Source organism: Marmota monax, unplaced genomic scaffold (assembly GCF_021218885.2).
Source record: "Marmota monax isolate L192 unplaced genomic scaffold, Marmota_monax_Labrador192_F-V1.1 WCK01_AAM20220418_F8-fsc00111, whole genome shotgun sequence".
NCBI lineage: Eukaryota > Metazoa > Chordata > Mammalia > Rodentia > Sciuridae > Marmota > Marmota monax.
This window is the reverse complement of record NW_026695067.1, coordinates 4195001-4215577: the sequence shown is the minus strand read 5'-3', so window position 1 is coordinate 4215577 and position 20577 is coordinate 4195001. Positions and strand designations below refer to the sequence as shown.

At 45.0% G+C, this 20577-nt stretch overlaps 1 protein-coding gene across 2 annotated transcripts; it reads left to right on the top strand.

The window, feature by feature from the left end:
• The first annotated feature begins 2364 nt into the window (after window positions 1-2364).
• On the top strand, window positions 2365-8496 carry LOC124081692 (cytochrome P450 1A2). Of its 2 annotated transcripts, none has more exons than XM_046427973.2 (7): window positions 2365-2508; window positions 3314-4153; window positions 4785-4905; window positions 5340-5429; window positions 5711-5834; window positions 6621-6707; window positions 7862-8496. In XM_046427973.2, exons 2-7 carry the CDS (start codon window positions 3323-3325, stop codon window positions 8154-8156), a joined length of 1548 nt encoding a protein of 515 aa, XP_046283929.1. In that variant the 5' UTR covers window positions 2365-2508; window positions 3314-3322; the 3' UTR covers window positions 8157-8496. The 2 variants fall into 2 exon arrangements, with proteins under 2 accessions (XP_046283929.1, XP_046283928.1); XM_046427972.2 differs by having other exon boundaries at window positions 2367-2508; window positions 3311-4153.
• The last annotated feature ends 12081 nt before the right edge of the window (window positions 8497-20577 follow it).

Genomic DNA, 20577 nt, shown 5'->3' with positions numbered 1-20577 from the left:
CTTTTCTCATCCATGCTTTTCAAACCTGCTCTGTTGTTTCTCAGAGTCCCCATCCTTGCCCCTTGACATCTTCACTGTGATTTCATGACTTTCTCATTTTCAGGAATAAAGAGCCCAAATTAATTTAAATCACAATTTATTTCTCATATTCAATATAAGACTTTGTCCCAATCCTCCTCTTAGACATGACTGAAACCTGAGTCTATAAAGTCTCCTTTTATACAATGAACACTTCTGTTATCGTCACCTTGGTTCACTGAGAGCTGACATTTCTCATTTGTACTTCTGATCAATAGATAGATAGATAGATAGATAGATAGATTTTTTTTTTTTTGAGACAGGGTCTCACTATGTGGCCCAGGCTATTCCTGAACTCTTCGGCTCAAGTGATCCCTGTGCCTCAGTCTCCTGAGTAGCTGTGATTACAGACATATGCCAACCTAGCCAGCTGAAATCTACATTTGGGGGAGAGGGTCCCAGGGATTGAACTCAGGGGCACTCAACCACTGAGCCATATCTCCAGCCCTATTTGGTATTTTATTTAGAGACAGTATCTCACTGAGTTGCTTAGCACCTTGCTTTTGCTGAGGCTGGCTTTGAACTTGTGATCCTCCTGCCTCCGCCTCTTGAGCCACTAGGATTACAGGTATGCACTACTGCGCCTGGCTAAAATCTACATTTTTAACAGAACCATCTAAAAGGAGGTCACAGGCATCATGAAACTTCTCCTTTAAATAACAATGCATTAGTCTCCTAAGAAAAGGATAAGTGCTGGGATTGTAGCTCAGTGGTGGAGTGCTTACCTCACATGTATGAGGCACTGGGTCCAATCCTCAGCACCACATAAAAACAAATAAAGAAACAAAATAAAGTTACTGTGTTCATCTACAACTAAAAATGTTTTTAAAAAAAGAATAAGGATAAAATCCCATATAATCATGATACTGTGTTTATATCTAAGAAAATTAATATTCACTCCAGAATATCATTTAATCTGCAGTTTATATTCACATGCCCTCAGTTTTCTCAAAAATGTCTTTCATGCCTTTAAATACTTTATTGTTGTTAGATCCAGGATCCAATCAAGTCCACGTATTGCATTTGGTTCTTATGTCTCTTTAGTCTCTTGGTTCTAGAACAGGCCTGTTTTAGTCAGTTTTTGTGTTGCTATGATGAAAATACCTGACAAGAACAACCTGGAGGAGGAAAAGTTTATTTGGAGCTCACAGTTTTACAGGTCTCAGTCCATAGATGGCTAACTGCATTGCTCTGGGCCCAGGATGAGGCAGGACACCATGGGGGAAGGGCCCAGCAGAGGAGAACTGCTCAGCTCATATCAGAGTCAGGAAGCAGGGGCAAGGGGCAGGGGGCAGATGAACCCTTCCAGGGCATGCCCCCAGTGATCCATCTCCTCTAGCCATGCCCCACCTACCTATTGTACCACCCAGTCCATTCAAAGTAGATGGACTGATTAGGTCACAGCTCTCACAATCTAACCATTTTACCTCTGAATATTCCTGCATTAACAGGAGCTTTTGGGGGGTACTTCATATTCAAACCATAACAAGGCCCTAGTCCTTTTTATTGTTTTCTCCCATAATGATGTTGATCATTTTGTGGACTGAACACAGTGGTAATCCACTACTTAACTACACTTCCCAAGCCCTTTAAAATTTTTTTCTTTTGTTTGTTTTATTATTGTGAGGCAGAGTCTTGCTAAGTTTCCCAGGCTGGCCTAAAACTTGAGATCCTCCTGCCTCAGCCTCCCAAGTCACTGGGATTACGGGCATGCCCCACCATGCCCAGCTGACGTTAACAATTTTGAAGAGTCCAAGCCAGTTGCCATAAGGAATAGCCTAAAGCATAGATTTTTTTTTTCATTAGTTCTTTAATCTCTTCCCAATTCTTACACAGAAGGGAGGAGGGTGAGGGAGGCTTTCTTTAGAATGCAGAATTTTTATCCTTTCTTATTTTTGGATTAGAGAAATGAACTGAGATTTGGGGACAACTGGAACATACCCATCCCTTGTCTGATTTCACAGTTGTTAGAAGGGACTATGGAGCATTCTTCTGAGAGAAACAGTGAACTTAATGGGCCCCTGCTTGGCCTGAACTGTGTGTCCAACAGGGCCCTACCTCATGGGCACCATGGGAAAGAGTCTTGACTACCCACAGACCTAATTTTCTCCACCACCCTCCTTGTGCATGAAATAAATGAGCCTCCTACCCTGTACCTGGAGAAGAGCTAGTCATTTATCCTCAGGGACTCAGAAACCCTTCAGGCCTATTGCCAAAACACTATCCTTGACCCTGAGTAGTAGGTGGAGCTGAGGGATCATGACCCAAAGCCAAGGGTTGATCTTCCAACTTTGTTTAGTGATTCAACTTGGATATCAGATGACCAGGACAGCAGCCGGACCAATCTGATAGAAGGTGATATTTATAAAAGGCCCTCTCATCTGGTGCTAGAAACACAACTCTGCTGATCCCAAGCACCTGCCTTTACAGGTACCTTTCTGTACCCATACTATCTATTCTGGGAACTAGTAGAAATGGAGAGATGGGGTACCCTGGGTAGGTATAGGAGCCTGAGTTCTAGTCCTTTCTGCTCAGTTCTGGACCTCTTCTCTATTTTTAAATGAGGACTTTCAACTAGGCCGTCTCCAAGGGTCCTCACTTGGAGTAGAGAGAAGGGGAAGAAGTCTACTCCTGGCACAAGGGTAGTCCTGGCCCTAGCTGTAGCCCACCTCAGCCTCCAAGACCATGAGGGAATAGGTACTCAGCCTTGGAAGAGGCATCCTTCTTGATACAAAGAATGCCATCGGGGTAGGGCCATCAATCCTGGGGCCTTGGCATCCTCAGTGTTGCTGGGGCTCCATGTTCCCTGGCATGCAGAGGGTATCAGCAGGAAGCCTGCACTGACTGGAACCCTTTGGCACAATGTCCAACATACACCCTGTGCCAGGGCCTGCCAGGGGGCTGTCCTTGGCTTTCCTGTTTTAGAGTGGTCACTTTCCTCCACAATTCTTAGCCTCAGAATTGGAAACTAGGGGAATGGGGTAGAGAGAGCCAAGCCTGGGAATTCAGATGCTCAGTTGGAAATCCTGCCCTGCCTTTACAGCCCTCAGATTCCGTGATGTGTGAAGAGTGAGCCCCCGGGGAATAGGACCTATGATAGATGTATCTTAGTCTTTCTGGTGTCCAGCTGAGACCCAAGCATAAAACATGTATTAGTGCTTATTGAAGGATGAATGACTGAATGAATGACTTCACCTCCCTCCTCAGCCTAGCTCTCCTTCCTTTTTCCCAGCAGTCAGCAGAGATGGTGTTATCCCAATCTCTTTCCGTCTCAGCCACAGAGCTGCTCCTGGCTGCTGCCATCTTCTGCCTGGTATTCTGGGTGGTAAGAGCCTCAAGGCCTCGGGTCCCCAAAGGCCTAAAGAGTCCACCAGGGCCCTGGGGCTGGCCCCTGATAGGGCACATGCTGACCCTGGGGAAGAACCCTCACCTGGCACTGACAAAGCTCAGCCAGAAGTATGGGGACGTGCTGCAGATCCGCATTGGGACCATGCCTGTGGTGGTGCTGAGTGGCCTGGACACCATCCGGCAGGCCCTAGTGAAGCAGGGTGATGACTTCAAGGGCCGGCCAGACTTCTACACCTTCACCCTTGTTACTGATGGCCAGAGCATGATCTTCAATACAGACTCTGGACCAGTGTGGGCTGTCCGCAAACGCCTGGCCCAGGATGCCCTGAAGAGTTTCTCCATAGCCTCAGACCCCACTTCTGTGTCCTCCTGCTACTTGGAGGAGCACGTGAGCAAGGAGGCTGAGTGCCTAATTGGCAGGTTCCAGAAGCTGATGGCAGACTCTGGGCACTTTGACCCCTACAACGAGGTGGTTTTGTCAGTGGCCAAAGTCATTGGTGCCATGTGCTTTGGGAAGCACTTCCCTCAGAGCAGTGAGGAGATGCTCCATATTGTGAAGAACACCCATGAATTTGTGGAGACTGCCTCCTCTAGGAATCCTGTGGACTTTTTACCCATTCTTCGCTACCTGCCCAACCCTGCCCTGGAAAGGTTCAAGAACTACAATAAGAGGTTCCTGCAGTTCCTGCAGAAAACAGTCCAGGAGCACTATCAGGACTTTGACAAGGTGAGTATGGGATGCAGGTGGTGACGAGGCACCTGCAGGACCAGGGTGTGGCCCCTCCTACCCTGCTCCAAGATGTCTGTTCAGTTAATGTGCCGCTAAGGACAAGGAAGGTTCTGGGACTCCCTGGAGAAGCTGAGTGATATAGAGCCATCTCCTCCTCCTTTCTGGGCCTCACTTTCCTCATCTTTTAAATCTTCCCTTCAGCTGCTCAAAGCCCCAGACAGAAAAGGCCTTTGAATGGGGTCCTGGCAGAACTGTGTAATGTGGGGGGCCATTATTATGCATGAGAAGGCTTTTGGTCTGTAGGAACCTGAAACCAACAGAGGCTAATCCTCAGTTTCATGTCATTTTTTCTTCCTTGTGTTCACACCAACCTCTTCCTCCTTTGAAACTGGATCCCTAGGATCTAGTAACCAGATGGGGTGATTGGAAGAAAGGTTCAAAGTGGCATGAAATGACATTTTAAGCCAAATCAGGGCTGCTACCAGCTCCTGCCCTGAGCCCCAGCCCACTGCTTGGAGGCCAGGGGGACTGCCAAACCCCTAGGACACCTCTTGGTGTGTGTGGCAGGGAAGGCCCAGCGTTTGGCCCTGGAAATGTCAAGGGTGCCTTTAATCTTGTGCCCCCTCAGAACAGTGTCCAGGACATTGTAGGCGCCCTGTTCAAGCACAGCGAGAAGGCCTCTAGAGCCAATGGTGGTCTCATCCCCCAGGAGAAAATTGTCAACCTTGTCAATGACATCTTTGGAGCCGGTAAGACCCCTGCCCCTCCATCCATCAGAGCCCTCTGTCCACCCATACTCTTGCCCAGCCACTAACCTGCCAAACACATTTCCACTGTTACAGGATACAGAGACCTGGCTAAGATCAGGGTTTGAGCTTAATCTGTGACGCCAACTCCCAGTGGAAACTCAATCAGGTCCCTCTCCTCTTCTGGGCCTCTGCTTCTCCATCTGAACAATAAAAATTCTCTGACCTGTAAATATAAGCCCCTGTAATTCTAGCAGCTAATTATGAAGTCTGTGTCTCAAATTTATTTGAAGAGACTCAGCCCCTGCCCTCAGGAAACTCATGAGCTGTGGCCAGAGAAAACAAAGCTTGCTGCCTTCATGGTGGATGCTTGGTCCACGGTGGTCTCCTTGTTCTTGTCTTCCTTCCTCCTTCTCACCTCACTCTGTGCTTCCCAGGATTTGACACTGTGACAACAGCCATCTCCTGGAGCCTTATGTACCTTGTGACAAAGCCTGAGATACAGAAGAAGATCCAGAAGGAGTTAGGTACATTGTGTCCCCCAATCCTCTAACTGGGAGAAACCTTGGGATCCCATGTCATTTGTTCAATTTACAAATAACTGTTTTGTGCCTACTATATGCAATCCTGGGCATATAGTGAGGCCCACTAGTGCCTGGAAGACATTGGGGGAAGGGGATTTGTGAGATCTCAGACATTTGAATAGACATAGCCCCCACATGGAGGGACACGTAGTATAATGGAGGACACCGATGCAAAGAGCAGTCAGAGCAGCCCCTAAGCTCTGTCCATCCTGTATGTTCTGCAGATACCGTGATTGGCACGGAGCGGCAGCCCAGGCTCTCTGACAGACCCCAATTGCCCTACATGGAGGCCTTCATCCTGGAGCTCTTCCGACACACTTCCTTTATACCCTTCACCATCCCTCATTGGTAAAGCTGCCTACTCTGCCCTCCCCAAGTCGCTGCCATGTTCCCTCCTCCCAGCTTCTCATTCCCTGGCTCTGGCTGTGGCCTGGCTCTTCTTCCTGGCCAGGACCCCAGCCTCCAGTCTGTCTTCACCCAGTCTAATCTTGATCCAACCATGCAGCTCGCAAAAGAAAATCACCTTTTTTGACCTCAGCTATCACTCACCTCCACTCATATATCCTTCCTGCAAGTGCCCACTCCTCCAGCCTGGTCATCTTCACCGACCCTCACAAACATGATCCAGCCAGCTTCCAATTTTGCTTATGCTGGGCTTTTTCTTATGCTTCTGCCTGGAAGGATTTCTACACATTTCTCAGACTCCCAGAATCCTATCTTTGCCCAAGGTCAATCCTGACCTGGGCTTCCCCTTTCCCAGAACCTGTTTTGACACATCCTGGCACAGCTGTATCCTCTGATGTCTTCTAGGACTTACAGTCCTTGACCCTAAGAGTTAGTGAACATTTACTTCTGCCCACATGTTGATCTAGTTATTCATGGAGTAAGAGGCTTGAAATACCCCAGAGCTGGCCCAGACCACCTGCTTCTTGGCTCCATAGTTCAGTGAACATGTGTTGAAGTTGGAGAACAGAAGCCAAGGAAATGGAAGGATATTTCCCCTTGTCCCTGACTCTCACACTCCCTCCCAGAATGGAGTATGAAGACTGCAGTGAGCAGATTGGGGTGGGGTGGATGAAAGAGCAAGACATCTTTCCAAACCCTGAGCCTAACAGATCCTTCTTCCCTCCTCAGCACAACGAGGGACACAGCACTAAATGGCTTCCACATTCCCAAGGATCGCTGTGTCTTTATAAACCAGTGGCAGGTCAACCACGACCCGTAAGTACACATCCCTTATGGAAAAACGTGTACAAGTTCAGCAATCAGGAAGGCTGTTTTTCCTGGTTAAATAAGGAGCCTCAATTGCTATATAGCTATATATATAATTATTCTTTCTTTCTTTAGTGTTGTAGTACTGGGGATTAAACAAAGGGTCATGCTACCATTGAGCTACATCTGTAGCGCTGCCTCCTCCTTTTTGATACAGTCTCACTAAGTTGCTGAGTCTAGTCTGGAACTTACAACCCTCCTGCCTCAGCCTTCCCAGTCCCTGGGATTATAGGCATGCACAGGGGCACTCAGCTGCTTTATAGCCTATTTTATGTGACAAAACATAGATCCCTGTTTTCCAAACTTCAGTGCACATACAAATGGACCCAGAAGCTTGTTGCAGATTATGCCCTATCCTCCAGGACCTACTTTGGTAGATAGGAGAAGGTGCCTCAGGGGATTCTAATGGGAATGCCCCAGACATCACTTTAGTCTACTGGGAAGGGGACCAAAGAATTTAACATCTGGTGATATGCTCTTGAATACAAAGGTGCTATTGATATTTGTGCTATCAATAATTACTCCAAAATAATAAGCATAAAACAGGACATACTGTTGATTCTTCTTGCTAATGGCATATCTATAGTAGGATGGAGATGGACCCATTTTTCTTCTTTTAATTTCTTTTAGAGAAAGCATATTTTTTAAAAACAACAGATTATTGTTAAAAAGCACTATCTTTAAGGCTGCTCATTTCAGAGAATTTTGTAAAAAGAAATAAACATCAAAGTTCAGTTTGATCACTTTCTCACTAAGTTTTCATTGCTTTCAAACTATTCTAACATTTGTGTTCTCAACAGAAGTCTATTCAAAAGTCTCCCCCAAGCCAGATGCAGTGGCACACACCTGTAATCCCAGAAATTCAGGAGGCTGAGGCAGGATGATCACAAGTTCAAAGCCAGCCTCAGCAACTTAGTGAGGCCCTAAGCAACTTAGTGAGACCTTGTCTCTAAATAAAATATGAAAAAGGGTTGGGGATGCGGCTCAGTGTTTGAGCACTCCTGGATTCAATCCTCAGAACCAAAACAAAAAAGTCTCCCCTAAGACTTTTCTCCCAGGGCCTCTCTAGCCCAGAAATCCCATCTCCTCTGTCACTCTTGCAGGGAGCTGTGGGAGGATCCCTTTGAGTTCCAGCCTGAGCGATTCCTCACTGCCAACAACAGGGCCATCAACAAGACCGTGAGTGAGAAGATGATGCTCTTTGGCCTGGGCAAGCGCAGGTGCATTGGGGAGATTCCAGCCAAGTGGGAGATCTTCCTCTTCCTGGCCTTCCTACTGCAGCAGCTGGAGTTCAGTGTGCCACCAGGCGTGAAGGTGGACCTGACCCCCATCTACGGGCTAACCATGAAGCATGCCCGCTGTGATCAAATCCAGGCACGGTTACGCTTCTCCAAGTGAAGAAAGCACCATCATGCCAAGGTGGGGGAGGGGGTGCTCATGGGTCCTTAGCCCTTGTTTCTTTTCTTTTTAAGAAAAAAAGAAAAACAGCTTTACTAAGATATAATTCTTATACTATATAATTCACCTCCTTCCATGTCTTTATAGAATTGCACAACCATCACCACCACTGATTTTAGAACATTGTATTACCCACAAAAAGCCTCATACTCCTTAGCATTTAGTGACTGCTCCTCCATCATGCCTCTCCTGCCCCACTAGCCACGGGAAATCACTAGTCTACTTTCTGTCTCTGTAGATTTGTCTACTCTGGACACTTCAGATAAATGGAATGATACAATATGTGGTCTGTGACTGGTTTCTTTGACTTAACATAATTCATACAAGTACTACCCATGTCAAACATATATCAACAAGTCCCATTTTCTGAGTCCTGACACCAGGCCTGGGTCTATTTCCTCAGTCATTGATGGACATTCTTCCTTCCATTTTTGTGTGACACAAGTCTTTGAACACTTGAAGGGAAAAGGAAGGAAGAGATTCAGCCCTGAACTGGGATTCCTCATATCCCACTCTCAAGAGGTAAAACATGTGACTTCTTACGAGGCCTTAATTTATCCATCTACAACCCAAGGAGAATAAGCTCCCAGAAGTGCTTGGTTTACCTGCAAAAAAGCCCAGGTCTCATCAAAGGACACTATCAAGAGATTGAAAAGACAATTCACAGAATGGAAGAAAATGTTTGCAAAACATATTAAACTGGACACAGTGGCACACACCTGTAATCCTAGAAAGTTGGGAGGCCAAGGTAGGAGGATCATGAGTTCAAGGCCAGCCTCAGCAACTTACTGAGAACCTATCTCAAAAAAAAAAAAAAGAGGGGTAGGGGGTTGCTGAGGATGTGACTCAGTTGTACAGCACAGTGGATTCAATCCCCAGTACCAAAATAAAACAAAACAAAACAAAATATATTGATAAGGAATTAATGCCCAGAATATATAAAGAACACCTACAACTCAACCACAAAGAAACAAAAAAATCCAATTCAAAAATGGACAAAAGACTTGAAAAGTCAGTTCTCTAAAAAAGATATACAAACATCCGATACACACAAGAAAAGATGTCTGACATCATTAGTCACTTTGGAAATGCAAGTCAAAACCACAGTGAGACACCACTTCATGTCCCCCAGGATAGTTACAATTTTTAAAAATGGAAAATAAGAAATGTTGGCAAGTATGTGGAGAAAGTGTAACCCTGGTGCATTGCTAGTGGGAATATAAAATGGTGCAGCCACTGTGAAGAAAAAGTTAAACATAGAAAAATCATATGATTCAACAATTCAACTGCTAAGCATATATCCTAAAGAATTGAAAAAAGGTATTGTTGTTGTTGTTGTTTTGGTACCAGGGATTGAACCCAAGGGCACTTTACCACTGAGCACTGAACCACATCCCTAGCCCTTTCTTATATTTTATGTAGAGATAGGGTTGCTGAGTTGCTTAGGGCCTCACTAAGATGCTGAGAGACTGGCTTTGAACTCACCATCCTCCTGCCTCAGCCTCCTAAGCTGCCGGTATTACAGATGTGTGCCACTGTGGCTGGCGAAAACAGATGTTTAAGCAAAACCTTGTACATGAATATTCATAGCAGCATTATTTGCAGTAGCCAAAGGGTGAAAACAGCCTGCTGTCCAACAACACATGAATGGGTAAACAAAACATGGTAAACACACACATGGAAACACTATTTAACCACTGGAAGGAATGAAGTTCTAGTACAGGCACAACATGGATAAATCTCAACCACACTGGAAGAAAGCCAGACACAAAAGGGAAAATATTGCCTGATTTCACTTATATGAAGGAAATGGAATAGTTAAACTCCTAGAGAGAGGACAGGAGAGGTTAACTGGAGATAAGAGGAGGAAAGAATGGGGATATTGTTTAAGGAGCGCAAGAGTTTCTGTTTGGGATAACGAAAAGTTCTGGAAGTAGATGGTGGTGATGGTTGCACAACTTCGTGGATGTACTTAATTAACACCACCTAATTGTAAGCCTAAAATGGTAAATTGCACATATATTTTACCACAGTCTGTTTTAAAAAGGGAAGTATCAGTGCTAGGCATGGTGGCACATGTAATCCCGGGATTTGGGAGACAGAGACAGGAGGATCACAAGTTCAAAGCCAGCCTCAGCTAAGCAAGGCGCTAAGCAATTCAGTGAGACCCTGTCTCTAAATAATATGCAAAATAGGGCTGGGGATGTGGCTCAGTGTCAAGTGCCCCTGAGTTCGATCCCCAGTACATTCTCCTCAAAAAGGCAAGTAACACAGTAAAATAGTATGTTTGATAAAAAGAGATGAGCTGTCAAAGCCACAGAATGACATGGAAGAACTTTTGATGTATATTGCTAAGTCAAAGAACCCAAACTGAAGAGGATCCATGCTGTCTGGTTCCAACTCTGTGACACTCTAGAAAAGGCAAAACTATGGAAGCAGTAAAAATACCAGTGGTTTCCAGGAGTTTGGGATAAGAGATGAATGACTAGGAGGAGCACAGAGGATGTTTAGAGCAGAGGCTGTTTAACCTGAGACACAGATTATCACATGTGTCAGAACCCATAGAACATTCAACACTAAGAGTGACTATGGACTTTAGTTAATAACAATGTATCCACAAATTGCAAATAATCATAAAATATCAGGGAAACAGGGAGCAGAGGAGCAGGTATCTGAAAAATCTCTGTACTTTCTACTCATTTTTCTATAATCTAAAACTCCTAAAAATATTTTTAAAAGCAAGTAATACAACAAAATGTTGCCAAAACATATTTAAAAAGGCTCAGGCCTCCCCTCTTCTCCTCACTGTCCCTGATGGTGTCCCATGCTCATGTCCACAGTGCCAGACAGAGCCCCTGCCTCCCCTCTAGCTCCCTAATTTCACCTGCAAAGTAAAAGCAGAGAGTTGGATTAGTTGCTCTCCTAAGAGCCCAAGAATTGAAGTGCATAATGAGTTTGCTTTTTCCTTTTCAAGATGCAAAGGCTGTAGTGTTCTATGTGATCAAGGTCTTTCCCTCTGAAAAACAGAGACAGGAAGGCAGAGCTTGCAGATGGGGCAAGTTGAACCCCTTCCCACCACACACACTTGATCTGATCCTCAGTCCCCTTAATGCCCCTTACTTTCTGAGGACACAGCTTTGCGTTTGAAGGAGTCAAATGACTACAGAGGGATTCCAGGATACTCTAGGATTCAAGTGTGGGAAATAGAGGAAGGAAATGATGGTGGAATCTTCTGGAAGAGTCCAAGAAATAAGTAGAAAGGATACTGAAAGAATAGCTGTGCCCACCCATCCATCATGACCCCCAGCTTTCTGCCCCTTGGGCAGCAGAGAGGATCTCTATCAAGTGAAGCCTACTTTCTTACTGTATTAGAGATGCGTTCTGTAGAAAAAAAGGAGCCATTAATAGCTCAGATTGAAAATTTAGTAAGAAGGCAGTTCAAACAGTGCAGGTCTTAGGTGCTGTTGACATAGGAGTGGGTTTACAGGGCTTTGACCATGCTGATACCTGTCCAGATTGCCCTGTTGACATCATCACACCCCTGCCTGGGGGCTACAGTACCAGGAGGAAATTTTTCTGCTCAGAGACTGCCGTCTGAGTAGGGAGATGCAACCCAGCCCTGGGAATCCCAAGAGAAATGGACTGCTTGTCTGAGGGAGGAGACATGGCCTGGCCCAGGGAGCTCCAGTCTAAGCAGACATGGCTCCCTCCTTCAGAGCCCCTAGACTGGTGGAAGGGTCCCTGGTGCATCCTGGTGGCACATATAAGGACCCCTCAACAAGCAACAACATTACCATACTTTATCAATCCAAGACCCAGGTCCCTGGGGAGTTTTAGGACAGGCCTGAGATGGCCCAGTGGTCATTCAATGATCACTACCTCATCTGGCTCCTGGTGAACTGGGTTGGCCTGGGCTTCTCACGCACATCTGGCCAATCTTTAACTGGCTGCCCTAGGGCTCCCCTCTGACTAGAGCCAAGGTAGGAGGAACTGGACACAGAGACTTTGCTCCCTTGCTTACCACTGCTGTCCCCATAGCAGGCTGCAAGCAGACTGGGCCAGTTCTGTCCTGCCCCTTCCACCATCTCAGGCTATTCTCAATCCACCCAGGAGATGGGCACTGCTATACCCACTCTGGAGATAAAGGACTCCAGGTTCAAAGGGCACAAGCTGGAATTGGTGGGGGAGGGATTCAGGACTGTACTCTGCTCTATTCCACATCCAGAGTTTTCCTGCTTGTGTCTCACTGCCTGCCCCCAAGCCAGGACAGTCTGCATAGAACAACACAGCTTGGAAATGAAACAGGATCAGCTGACCAGGTGGCATGCCTCTGGCACTCAGCCAGAGGACTAGGAAACATAAGTTCAGGTGTGGATGACACTGGGCAAGACCCTCCCTGTCACCGGACTCAGACCCCCCTCTTCAGCCACCTCTGAATCTGAAGATGGGGTACCAACATTGACCCCTGTTTTGCCAATCTCATTTAACCCATTAAGTCCCAAGGTTTTCTTTTCTTCCTTTCTTTCTTTCTCTCTCTCTCTCTCTCTCTTTTTTTTTTTTTTTTTTTTGGTGGTACTGGGGATTGAACCCAGGGCCTTGCACATGCAAAGCAAGCTCTCTACCAACTGAGCTATATCCCCAGCCACAAGTCCCAGGTTTTTAATTCTGAGAATATTTCAATGAAATTAACACAGGTACACTAAAATAGGTTGGAAATCATAATCTAGAGTTTATATACCCTTTTGATATTGTTTCAAATATATATAATTGTATGTGATACATATAAAGAATATTTTTTTCCAAACGTTCTAATCATCCACCTGTTTTCTCAAAATAATAGAATTCTAATAACATAATATTTGTTTCAAATTGACCCTAAGTGGTATATTTTTTTTAATATTTATTTTTTAGTTTTCGGTGGACACAACATCATTATTTTATTTTTATGTGGTGATGAGGATCGAACCCAGCGCCCCACGCATGCCAGGCGAGAGTGTTACCGCTTGAGCCACATCCCTAGCCTCTAAGTGGTATATATGTTGCTCAATTTCTTTTTTCCCCATTTGTTTGTTTGTTTATTTGTTTTGGAAGGATTGAACCCATGGGCACTCTAACGCTTAGCTGCATCCCCAGCCTTGTTTAAGTTTTATTTTGAGACAGAGTCTCACTAAGTTGCCCAAGCTGGCCTTGAACTTGCAATCCTCCTGCCTCAGCCTCCCAAATCTCTGGAGTTACAGAAGTGTACCATCATACCTGGAAAATTTAAGTTTTTTAATAGGTGTCCTATATCTGGGATGATGGGACAAAATGGGTTAAGTCTTTGGACAAAATCCAGTGAGGATCTGGCAAACTTTCAAGGGCAGTGTACTAGGGAGGGATTCTTTTGGCAAAGATAAAATAGTAGAAAAGGAGCTGGGCTAAGAATCTCACTTCTGTATCTCAGAGGAAATTAGGGGACTTTTCTAGACCTCCTAGCCTGACCAGTTCAGATTGTCAATTTCTCTTATCTCAAACATCTACCACCAACCAGAACTTTCCTTCAGATCTCTTAATTTAGCTTCTTGAGAGGAGTTTGATTGCTCAGGTAATCTTTTTTTTTAATATTTATTCTTTAGTTGGACATAATATCTTTATTTTATTTATTTATTTTTATGTGGTGCTGAGGATCAAACCCAGGGCCTTGTACGAGCTAGGCAAGTGCTCTACCGCTGAGCCACAATCCCAGCCCCTCAGGTAATCTTTTAGAGCCAGGTGATACAGGTCAAGGGTCACAGGTCAGTCTGTGGTTGGGTCTCCTTGGAATAATTTCCACCCTGGTCTGAAAAAGTCACAACACTCTGACTACCTTGGTAGATGACCCCAGCACACCAAACCCAGGAAAGACAATAGAGGAAAGCTAGCAGGGCCACACATGTCACTTTTCTCCTCTTCCCACTTCTTTATACTCCTGGCCAAAAAAAAAAAAAAAAATGCAGCTCACCCTTCCTCTTAGTCTTCTTGTAACCCTAAAGCTGAGTCTTTTGATAAATTCAAGGAAGGACCATTCTTTTCTTTTCCTTTTTTTTTTTTTTTTTTGCACCAGGGATTGAACCCAGGGGCACTTAAACCCCTGAGCCACATCCCCAGCCCTTTTTATGTTTTATTTTCAGACAGGTTCTTATTGAGTTGCTAGGGCCTCACTAAGTTGCTGAGGCTGGCTTTGATCTCGGGATCCTCCTGCATTAGCCTCCCGAGCCACAGAGACAGGCATGTGCCACCTCACCAGGTTTATATTCTTTACTCTAAACCAGATCACCCCTTCTCTGAAGGGGATTGTAACCCTGGTTCAGATGGTCCTGCCTGGCTCCTTTTACCCTCAGGGTGATTTCTCTCCCATGACTACCTTGGTCCCTATACATATGAACCCAGTCCCTGGGGTGCCCTTCACCCAGATCTGCCCAGAACATCTCTTCCTAAAGCAATTTATTTCCCAAGCAAGGGTTTTCAGGTTGACAGAAGAATCTAAGGACAAAGCAAATGGTCTGAAAACAATAGTGAGTGCCCTGTAGGTGGGGGTACCAAATAGGCTGGATATTCCTAGAGTAGAGTTGATGTACTTTAAAGAGTCAGTCTATGAGTTTTTTCTCTACCTTATCCTTGTCACTGTTCTTGTCCCTGAGAGGAAGCAGTCATTGGAGGTGGTCACATCCTGAGCTGAGCTCCCTCCTGTCAGGAATTATCACTCAAAATTAGCCTTGCAGTCTGTTTACCCCTCTGCCAAGACCCTGCTGGAATGCAGCTGTGATGGGCAGCTCTCAGGCTATAGAACGGGCATTTGTGGGCAAGGAGCCTGCCCAGTGCCCCTCATCTACATGGAGGAGGAAGGCAGCCTCTTGTCTTCCCTGGGACCACCTGCACTCTCCTGCAGGCCATTGGACGTTTCTGGTTTTAGAAGGATAACATGGTGACACTTGATAGCTTCTCTAGGCCACCCCTTTACTTCTGCACTCCCCAATCCATCCCGGGACCAGTAATTAAAAATGAGTTCAACCCCTCAGCCAGGGTTGGGAAAGGGAAAGGTGATAAGGCAGGAGGCTAGCTCACAGATCCTGGTCTAAATCCACTAATCCGGGGCCACTTGCATAACCTTTCTGAATCTAGATTTTTCTCACCTTTCAACTGGGAATGATAATCCTACACATGGGGCCAGTGGGAGGCTTATGAGATAGTATAAAGTGCAAGGTGCCAGGTGAGTATACCACAGGTGCACATACACGCATACACACACAGATACACACACATACAACAAGTGTCCATGTGTACACCAGGAAGGCTGGGAAGGGTTTTCCTAGGGCAGGACTAAACCCATACACAGGAATAGCATGTGCAGCTACAAGCACATTGGGCACAATACATGTAAGCCAGCATTCCCAGGACCCTGCACCCTCTCACTGGGGTCTTGCCAGGGCCTGGGCTCAGCTAACTTCCTCCCACTCCTCCCTCCACCCAAAGCTGGGATGGCTGAGGGGGTGCTAGCGTGCCAAGGAACAATGGGCCCCCAACCCCTTCCTGCCATCGCGTGAGAAGGAGCTGCGGAAGGAAACTCACCTCCCAGTGGGACAGGCCATCACTCCCCTGCTGCCTGTCCCCAGGGAAGCCTGGAGACCCCTGTGCTGCTCAAAGGAAGGGCCTCTGTATGCTCTAGTCCTCTCCCTCTTGGTGTATCCTGTCCCCACCACCTGGAATGGCTTCCCCTATCCCCTCTGAGGGGATCATCCCATCTAGGCATCCCTGACCGCCTCCCTGTAGCTGGGCTGGGTGCCCCTGTAAGAGACCAGGGCCCTGTTCATCTCTGTGCCTGCCCAGAGGAGTCTCCGTGAGCACTGATCTACTAAATGAATAACCAAGTCAGCCCAGGGACAGTCAGGGACCCATAGGCTAACCCAGAAAAGATGAGAGGATTGACTCTCACAGTGCATATAGGGATGAGGTTAGGGCCCTGGAAATGCTTCTAGAGAGCATGGGGCACACTGCTGATGGGGGATACGCACCAAAATCCTGCCAATACTCAATTCAGAGACTCAATTTTTATCGCATCACCAGCACCTTTGCCAACCCTCCCTCCCTTGGTCTCTTATGCACAATCACATCCCAGGGGGGTCCAGCACCTCCATGGTCAGACTAGGGGCTCTCTGAGACAGGGGTGGGGGTGAGGGCAGATAGAGGCAGGGGCAACTCTTGTACTATTCTAGTCCACACCCCGCAGGATAACCAGGTGGGCTGCTGACCAGAGGCTCTGGGAGTCACTGTCTCCACCTAGAGGACATGGTAGGGTAACAGATGAAACCATCTCTGTGCTGGGCCATCGTGGCCTGGGGCATATGGTGGAGATTCTGGCTCAGCATGGCCCCTTGTTATGTGGGCTGATGCCAAAATCTGCCTGGATCTCACCCAACCTCATTTTTCTCACCATGGGCCTCCCAAACTCTGGACAGGATCTCAGTTCCCCCATTCATGGAAGCAGTGTCAATAGGTCCAGGTTTCCGAGGCCTCAGGTGTAACCATCATTAAGAAGCAGGAGGAGGGGCTGGGGTTATGGCTCAGTGGTAGAGCGCTCACCTCGCACATGCAAGTCCCTGGGTTCGATCCTCAACACCATATAAAAATAAATAAATAAATAAATAAATAAATAAATAAATAAAATTATAAAATTTCTTAAAAAAAAAAAAAAAAGAGCAAGAGGAGCAAAGCTTGCTTCCCCCTCTTGCCCAGTTGCCCAGGTGGCCGCTACCTCTCCACATCCCCTACCTGGGAGGAAGAGCTAATCTGGGAACTGAGAAATTTCTCTCTTCTCTTGGCAAGAAGGACTCTCAGGCACTTGAGCCAGACTCCCTTGGCCCTGAGGGCACAGAGGATTGCAGGCACACCTGCAAATACATACCTGGTTGGAGTGCTGATCCACCTGAATACACACCTGGTAAACTCACGCACATGAATGCACCTGGCCACACTTGCCCATGCACAAGCACCCACAGAGCATGGGCACTCCACATCTGCAGGCTTGGACATGAACTCCCAGGACTAGCTTTGGATATTCATGTTCCCTTGGTCCCCACCCCCCACTGGGACTCTTGGTCAGGTAGCCCCAAGACCCATACCACCTCCACTTTGGAGACCTAGAAGATACTAGGGATGTGGCAAGGCTTTGGGAATGGGCCTAAGGCAGGGCCTAGGGATGACAATGAGGTACAATGCTGTGTGGTGGATGATAAAGCAGTGAGTGCCCATTCCTGCAATGCTACTGATTTATTCAAACATTCATTCACAAAAGTTCTCATTAAAAGGTAACAGTGCTGGGCTGGAGTTGTGGCTCAGTGGCAGAGTGCTTGCCTAGCATATGTGATGCACTGGGTTCAATTCTTAGCACCCCATAAAATTTAAAAAATAAAATAAAGGCATTCTGTCCATCTACAACTTAAAAAAAAAGGTAACATTACCAGGTGTAGGGGTGCATGCCTGTGATCCCAGTGACTCATGAGGCTGAGACAGGAGGATTGCTTGAGCCCAAGAAATAAATGAGTAAATAAATAACAACATTTCATATCCACAGGAAAATATATTATTAAGCATAGGATGAAAAAAGTTAGATATCCATCTCCTCCTTTATAACACCAAAATAAATTCAAATGGATCAAAGATTGAAATGTTGGAAATAAAACCATAAAAGGACAGAAGAAACATGAAATTGTAAGAGCTGATGAAATTGATTTAAAAAATAATAATCTGAGAATGGAAAAAGCCTTTCTAAGTTTGATACAAGTCCAAAAGCTATAAAAGAAAAAGATTGATTCTACTATATAAAAATAAATCATTTCTGCATTCCAAGGAATCATAAACAAAGTCAGAAGACACATGATGGATGTGTGCTAGTGAGCTTCCACTTCACCCTCTGGAATCCCTCTCTTGTCTCCTGCAGGAGGCTGACTGCAGAGACCTCATCCACAGCCCCTTGCCCGCGGGTGCCTGGTTGCATTCATAGAATGGAGGCTCTAAGGGACATGGCAATGTGTCTTCTCTCCACCCAGCCCTTTCCCTCTGATCCCCTGTCAGCATGCTTCAGCCAGTGGCACTATCCTACAAGGCCCCCTGTTCCCTGCCTACACTTTTTATTTAATAATTTAATACAGTTTAATTTAATATTTAATAATTCTGGTATTAAACTTTCTTTAGTTAAACTGTTTTAAGCATATCATCTATTTCCTGCTGGGTGAGACCCTGAATGACACACAGATAAAAGGCTACTTTCCTTAATATGAAGAGTCCCTATAAGAAAATAATAATCCAATAAAAATGGACAAAGGACATGCATTATTGATGAAGGAGGAAAATATAAATGAATTTTTTAAATATATAAAGAGATGTTTGGCCTCATAATAAGAAAACTATAACTTAAAATGAAAATCCTGTACAATCTTTCACTAGTCAGACTGACAAAGACGAAATGTCCAATTAGACTCTGTCAAAGTGTATTTTTTAAAAAAGGTACTCATAAGCCAGGTATGGTGGCATGTAGTTCCATCCTTACAGGAAGGCTGAGGCTACAGGATAACTTGAGCCCAGGAATTCGAGACCAGTTTGAGCAACATAGTGACAAGACCCTGTCTAAAAAATTTAAAAAAAAAAAATTTTACTAAGTTGAAAAAGCCAGGCATTCATCTTTGCTACTGCAGAAAGTGAATTTTGGTTCAAAAAGTAAAGCTGGAGGAGTTGTAAGAGCTGATGAAATTGATTTAAAAATCAGGGGTAGCGTGCTTGCGTGGACACAGCCCAGCACCATAAAAGAAAAAAAGTAAAGCTCGAGACATTATGCCAAGTGAAATGAGCCAATCACAAAAAGATAAATGTTGTAAGAGTCCCTTGATGTCAAGAATGTAGTGTATCAAAATCACAGAGGTAGGGAGTGGGGCTGGAGCTCAGTGGTAGAGCACTTGCCTTGCAGGTGTGAGGCCCTGAGTTGGATCCTCAGCACCGCATAAAAATAAATGAATAAAAATAAAGATATTTTGTGTCCATCTACAACTAAAAAAATATTTTTAAAAAATCATAGAGGCAAAAAGCAGAAGGGTGATTGCTGGGGACTGCAGGGAGGGAGGAATGTGGAATTATTGTTTAATGAGTACAGAGTTGTAGTTTTACAAGCTGCAAAGAGTTCTGGAGGTAGACAGTGGTGATGGTTGCAAAGCACTGTGAATGTACTTAATAACATAAATATGGTTAAGATAGTAGATGTTACATACATTTTACCAAAATACAAAAAAACCCACAAAAACCCTGAAGCCCTAAAAAATGAATTTGACAATACCTGCCTTTGTGTGTGTGTGTGTGTGTGTATACATGCGCACTGTGGATCAAACCCAAGAACTCGAACATGCAAGGTAAGGCCACTACCACGGAGCAACACCCCAGCCCACTTCTCAGCATTTTTAAAGTACAAACCCTTTGACCCACCAACTCCACTTCCACAAATTCATCCTTCAGTTAAGCTGATGCAAATAATAATAACATATTCAAGGATTTTTGTTGCAGCCAAAAGTTTATAGAATCAAAAATGGAGTCACTTTTGTCAAGCACTAACAAAAATAATAATAACAATAAATAAAGCCAGGAGGCTAGGGAGGAGGGAATCTCCTGCATGTATGCCTGATAATGAGAACAAAAGACTCTGCCAGAACCTCAGCCTTGCACAAAGGCCACTGAAACCTTACACAAATAATACTTCTGCAAGGATGTCTTCCCAATAATTATGTTTGATCTTGGACTGGAGCTATTCTTGTTATTGATCCTTGAAAAACATTTCACTAATCCTGTGGCCAAAGATGGTTTTATAAAAATAATGTATGCCACTCTCCTCATTTGTCCTTTAGACCCTTCCCCTTGCCTTAACTTCTTTGACAGCACATAGTCTACTATGACATGTGTCTTGCCATGGCAATGCCACTCCCAAAAAAACTGATTTATCTTTGGATTTTTCTCTCTGTATGTTATTTAGGTTGAAAGAGTGTTCCATGAATTTCAGCAATAGTGACAATGACCGAATAAATCATGATGGACCCATACAAAATAATGCCATGATACAGAAGATTATCCAGAATTGTGTGTGTGTGTATTTATAGTTTTGTTATCATTTATGTTTTTAAATACAAGTATATGCTAATATATGCAGAGAATATATTAGAAGGCTGGACAGGAAAAAGTAACCTTTTTCTCTAGGGAAAGTAATAGGTCCCTAGGGAATGTGGGTTTGAAGGAGATTTCACTCTTTTGTGACTTTAGAACTTTATATCACATGTATACTTTTTCCCCCAAAATAATTGATATTATA

Coding starts and splice junctions, on each gene's coding strand:
- LOC124081692 (XM_046427973.2), top strand. CDS start 3,323: ATGGTGTTATCCCAATCTCTTTCCGTCTCAGCCACAGAGCTGCTCCTG. Junction 4,154..4,784: donor ACTATCAGGACTTTGACAAG/GTGAGTATGGGA, acceptor GTGCCCCCTCAG/AACAGTGTCCAGGACATTGT. Junction 6,708..7,861: donor TGGCAGGTCAACCACGACCC/GTAAGTACACAT, acceptor TCACTCTTGCAG/GGAGCTGTGGGAGGATCCCT.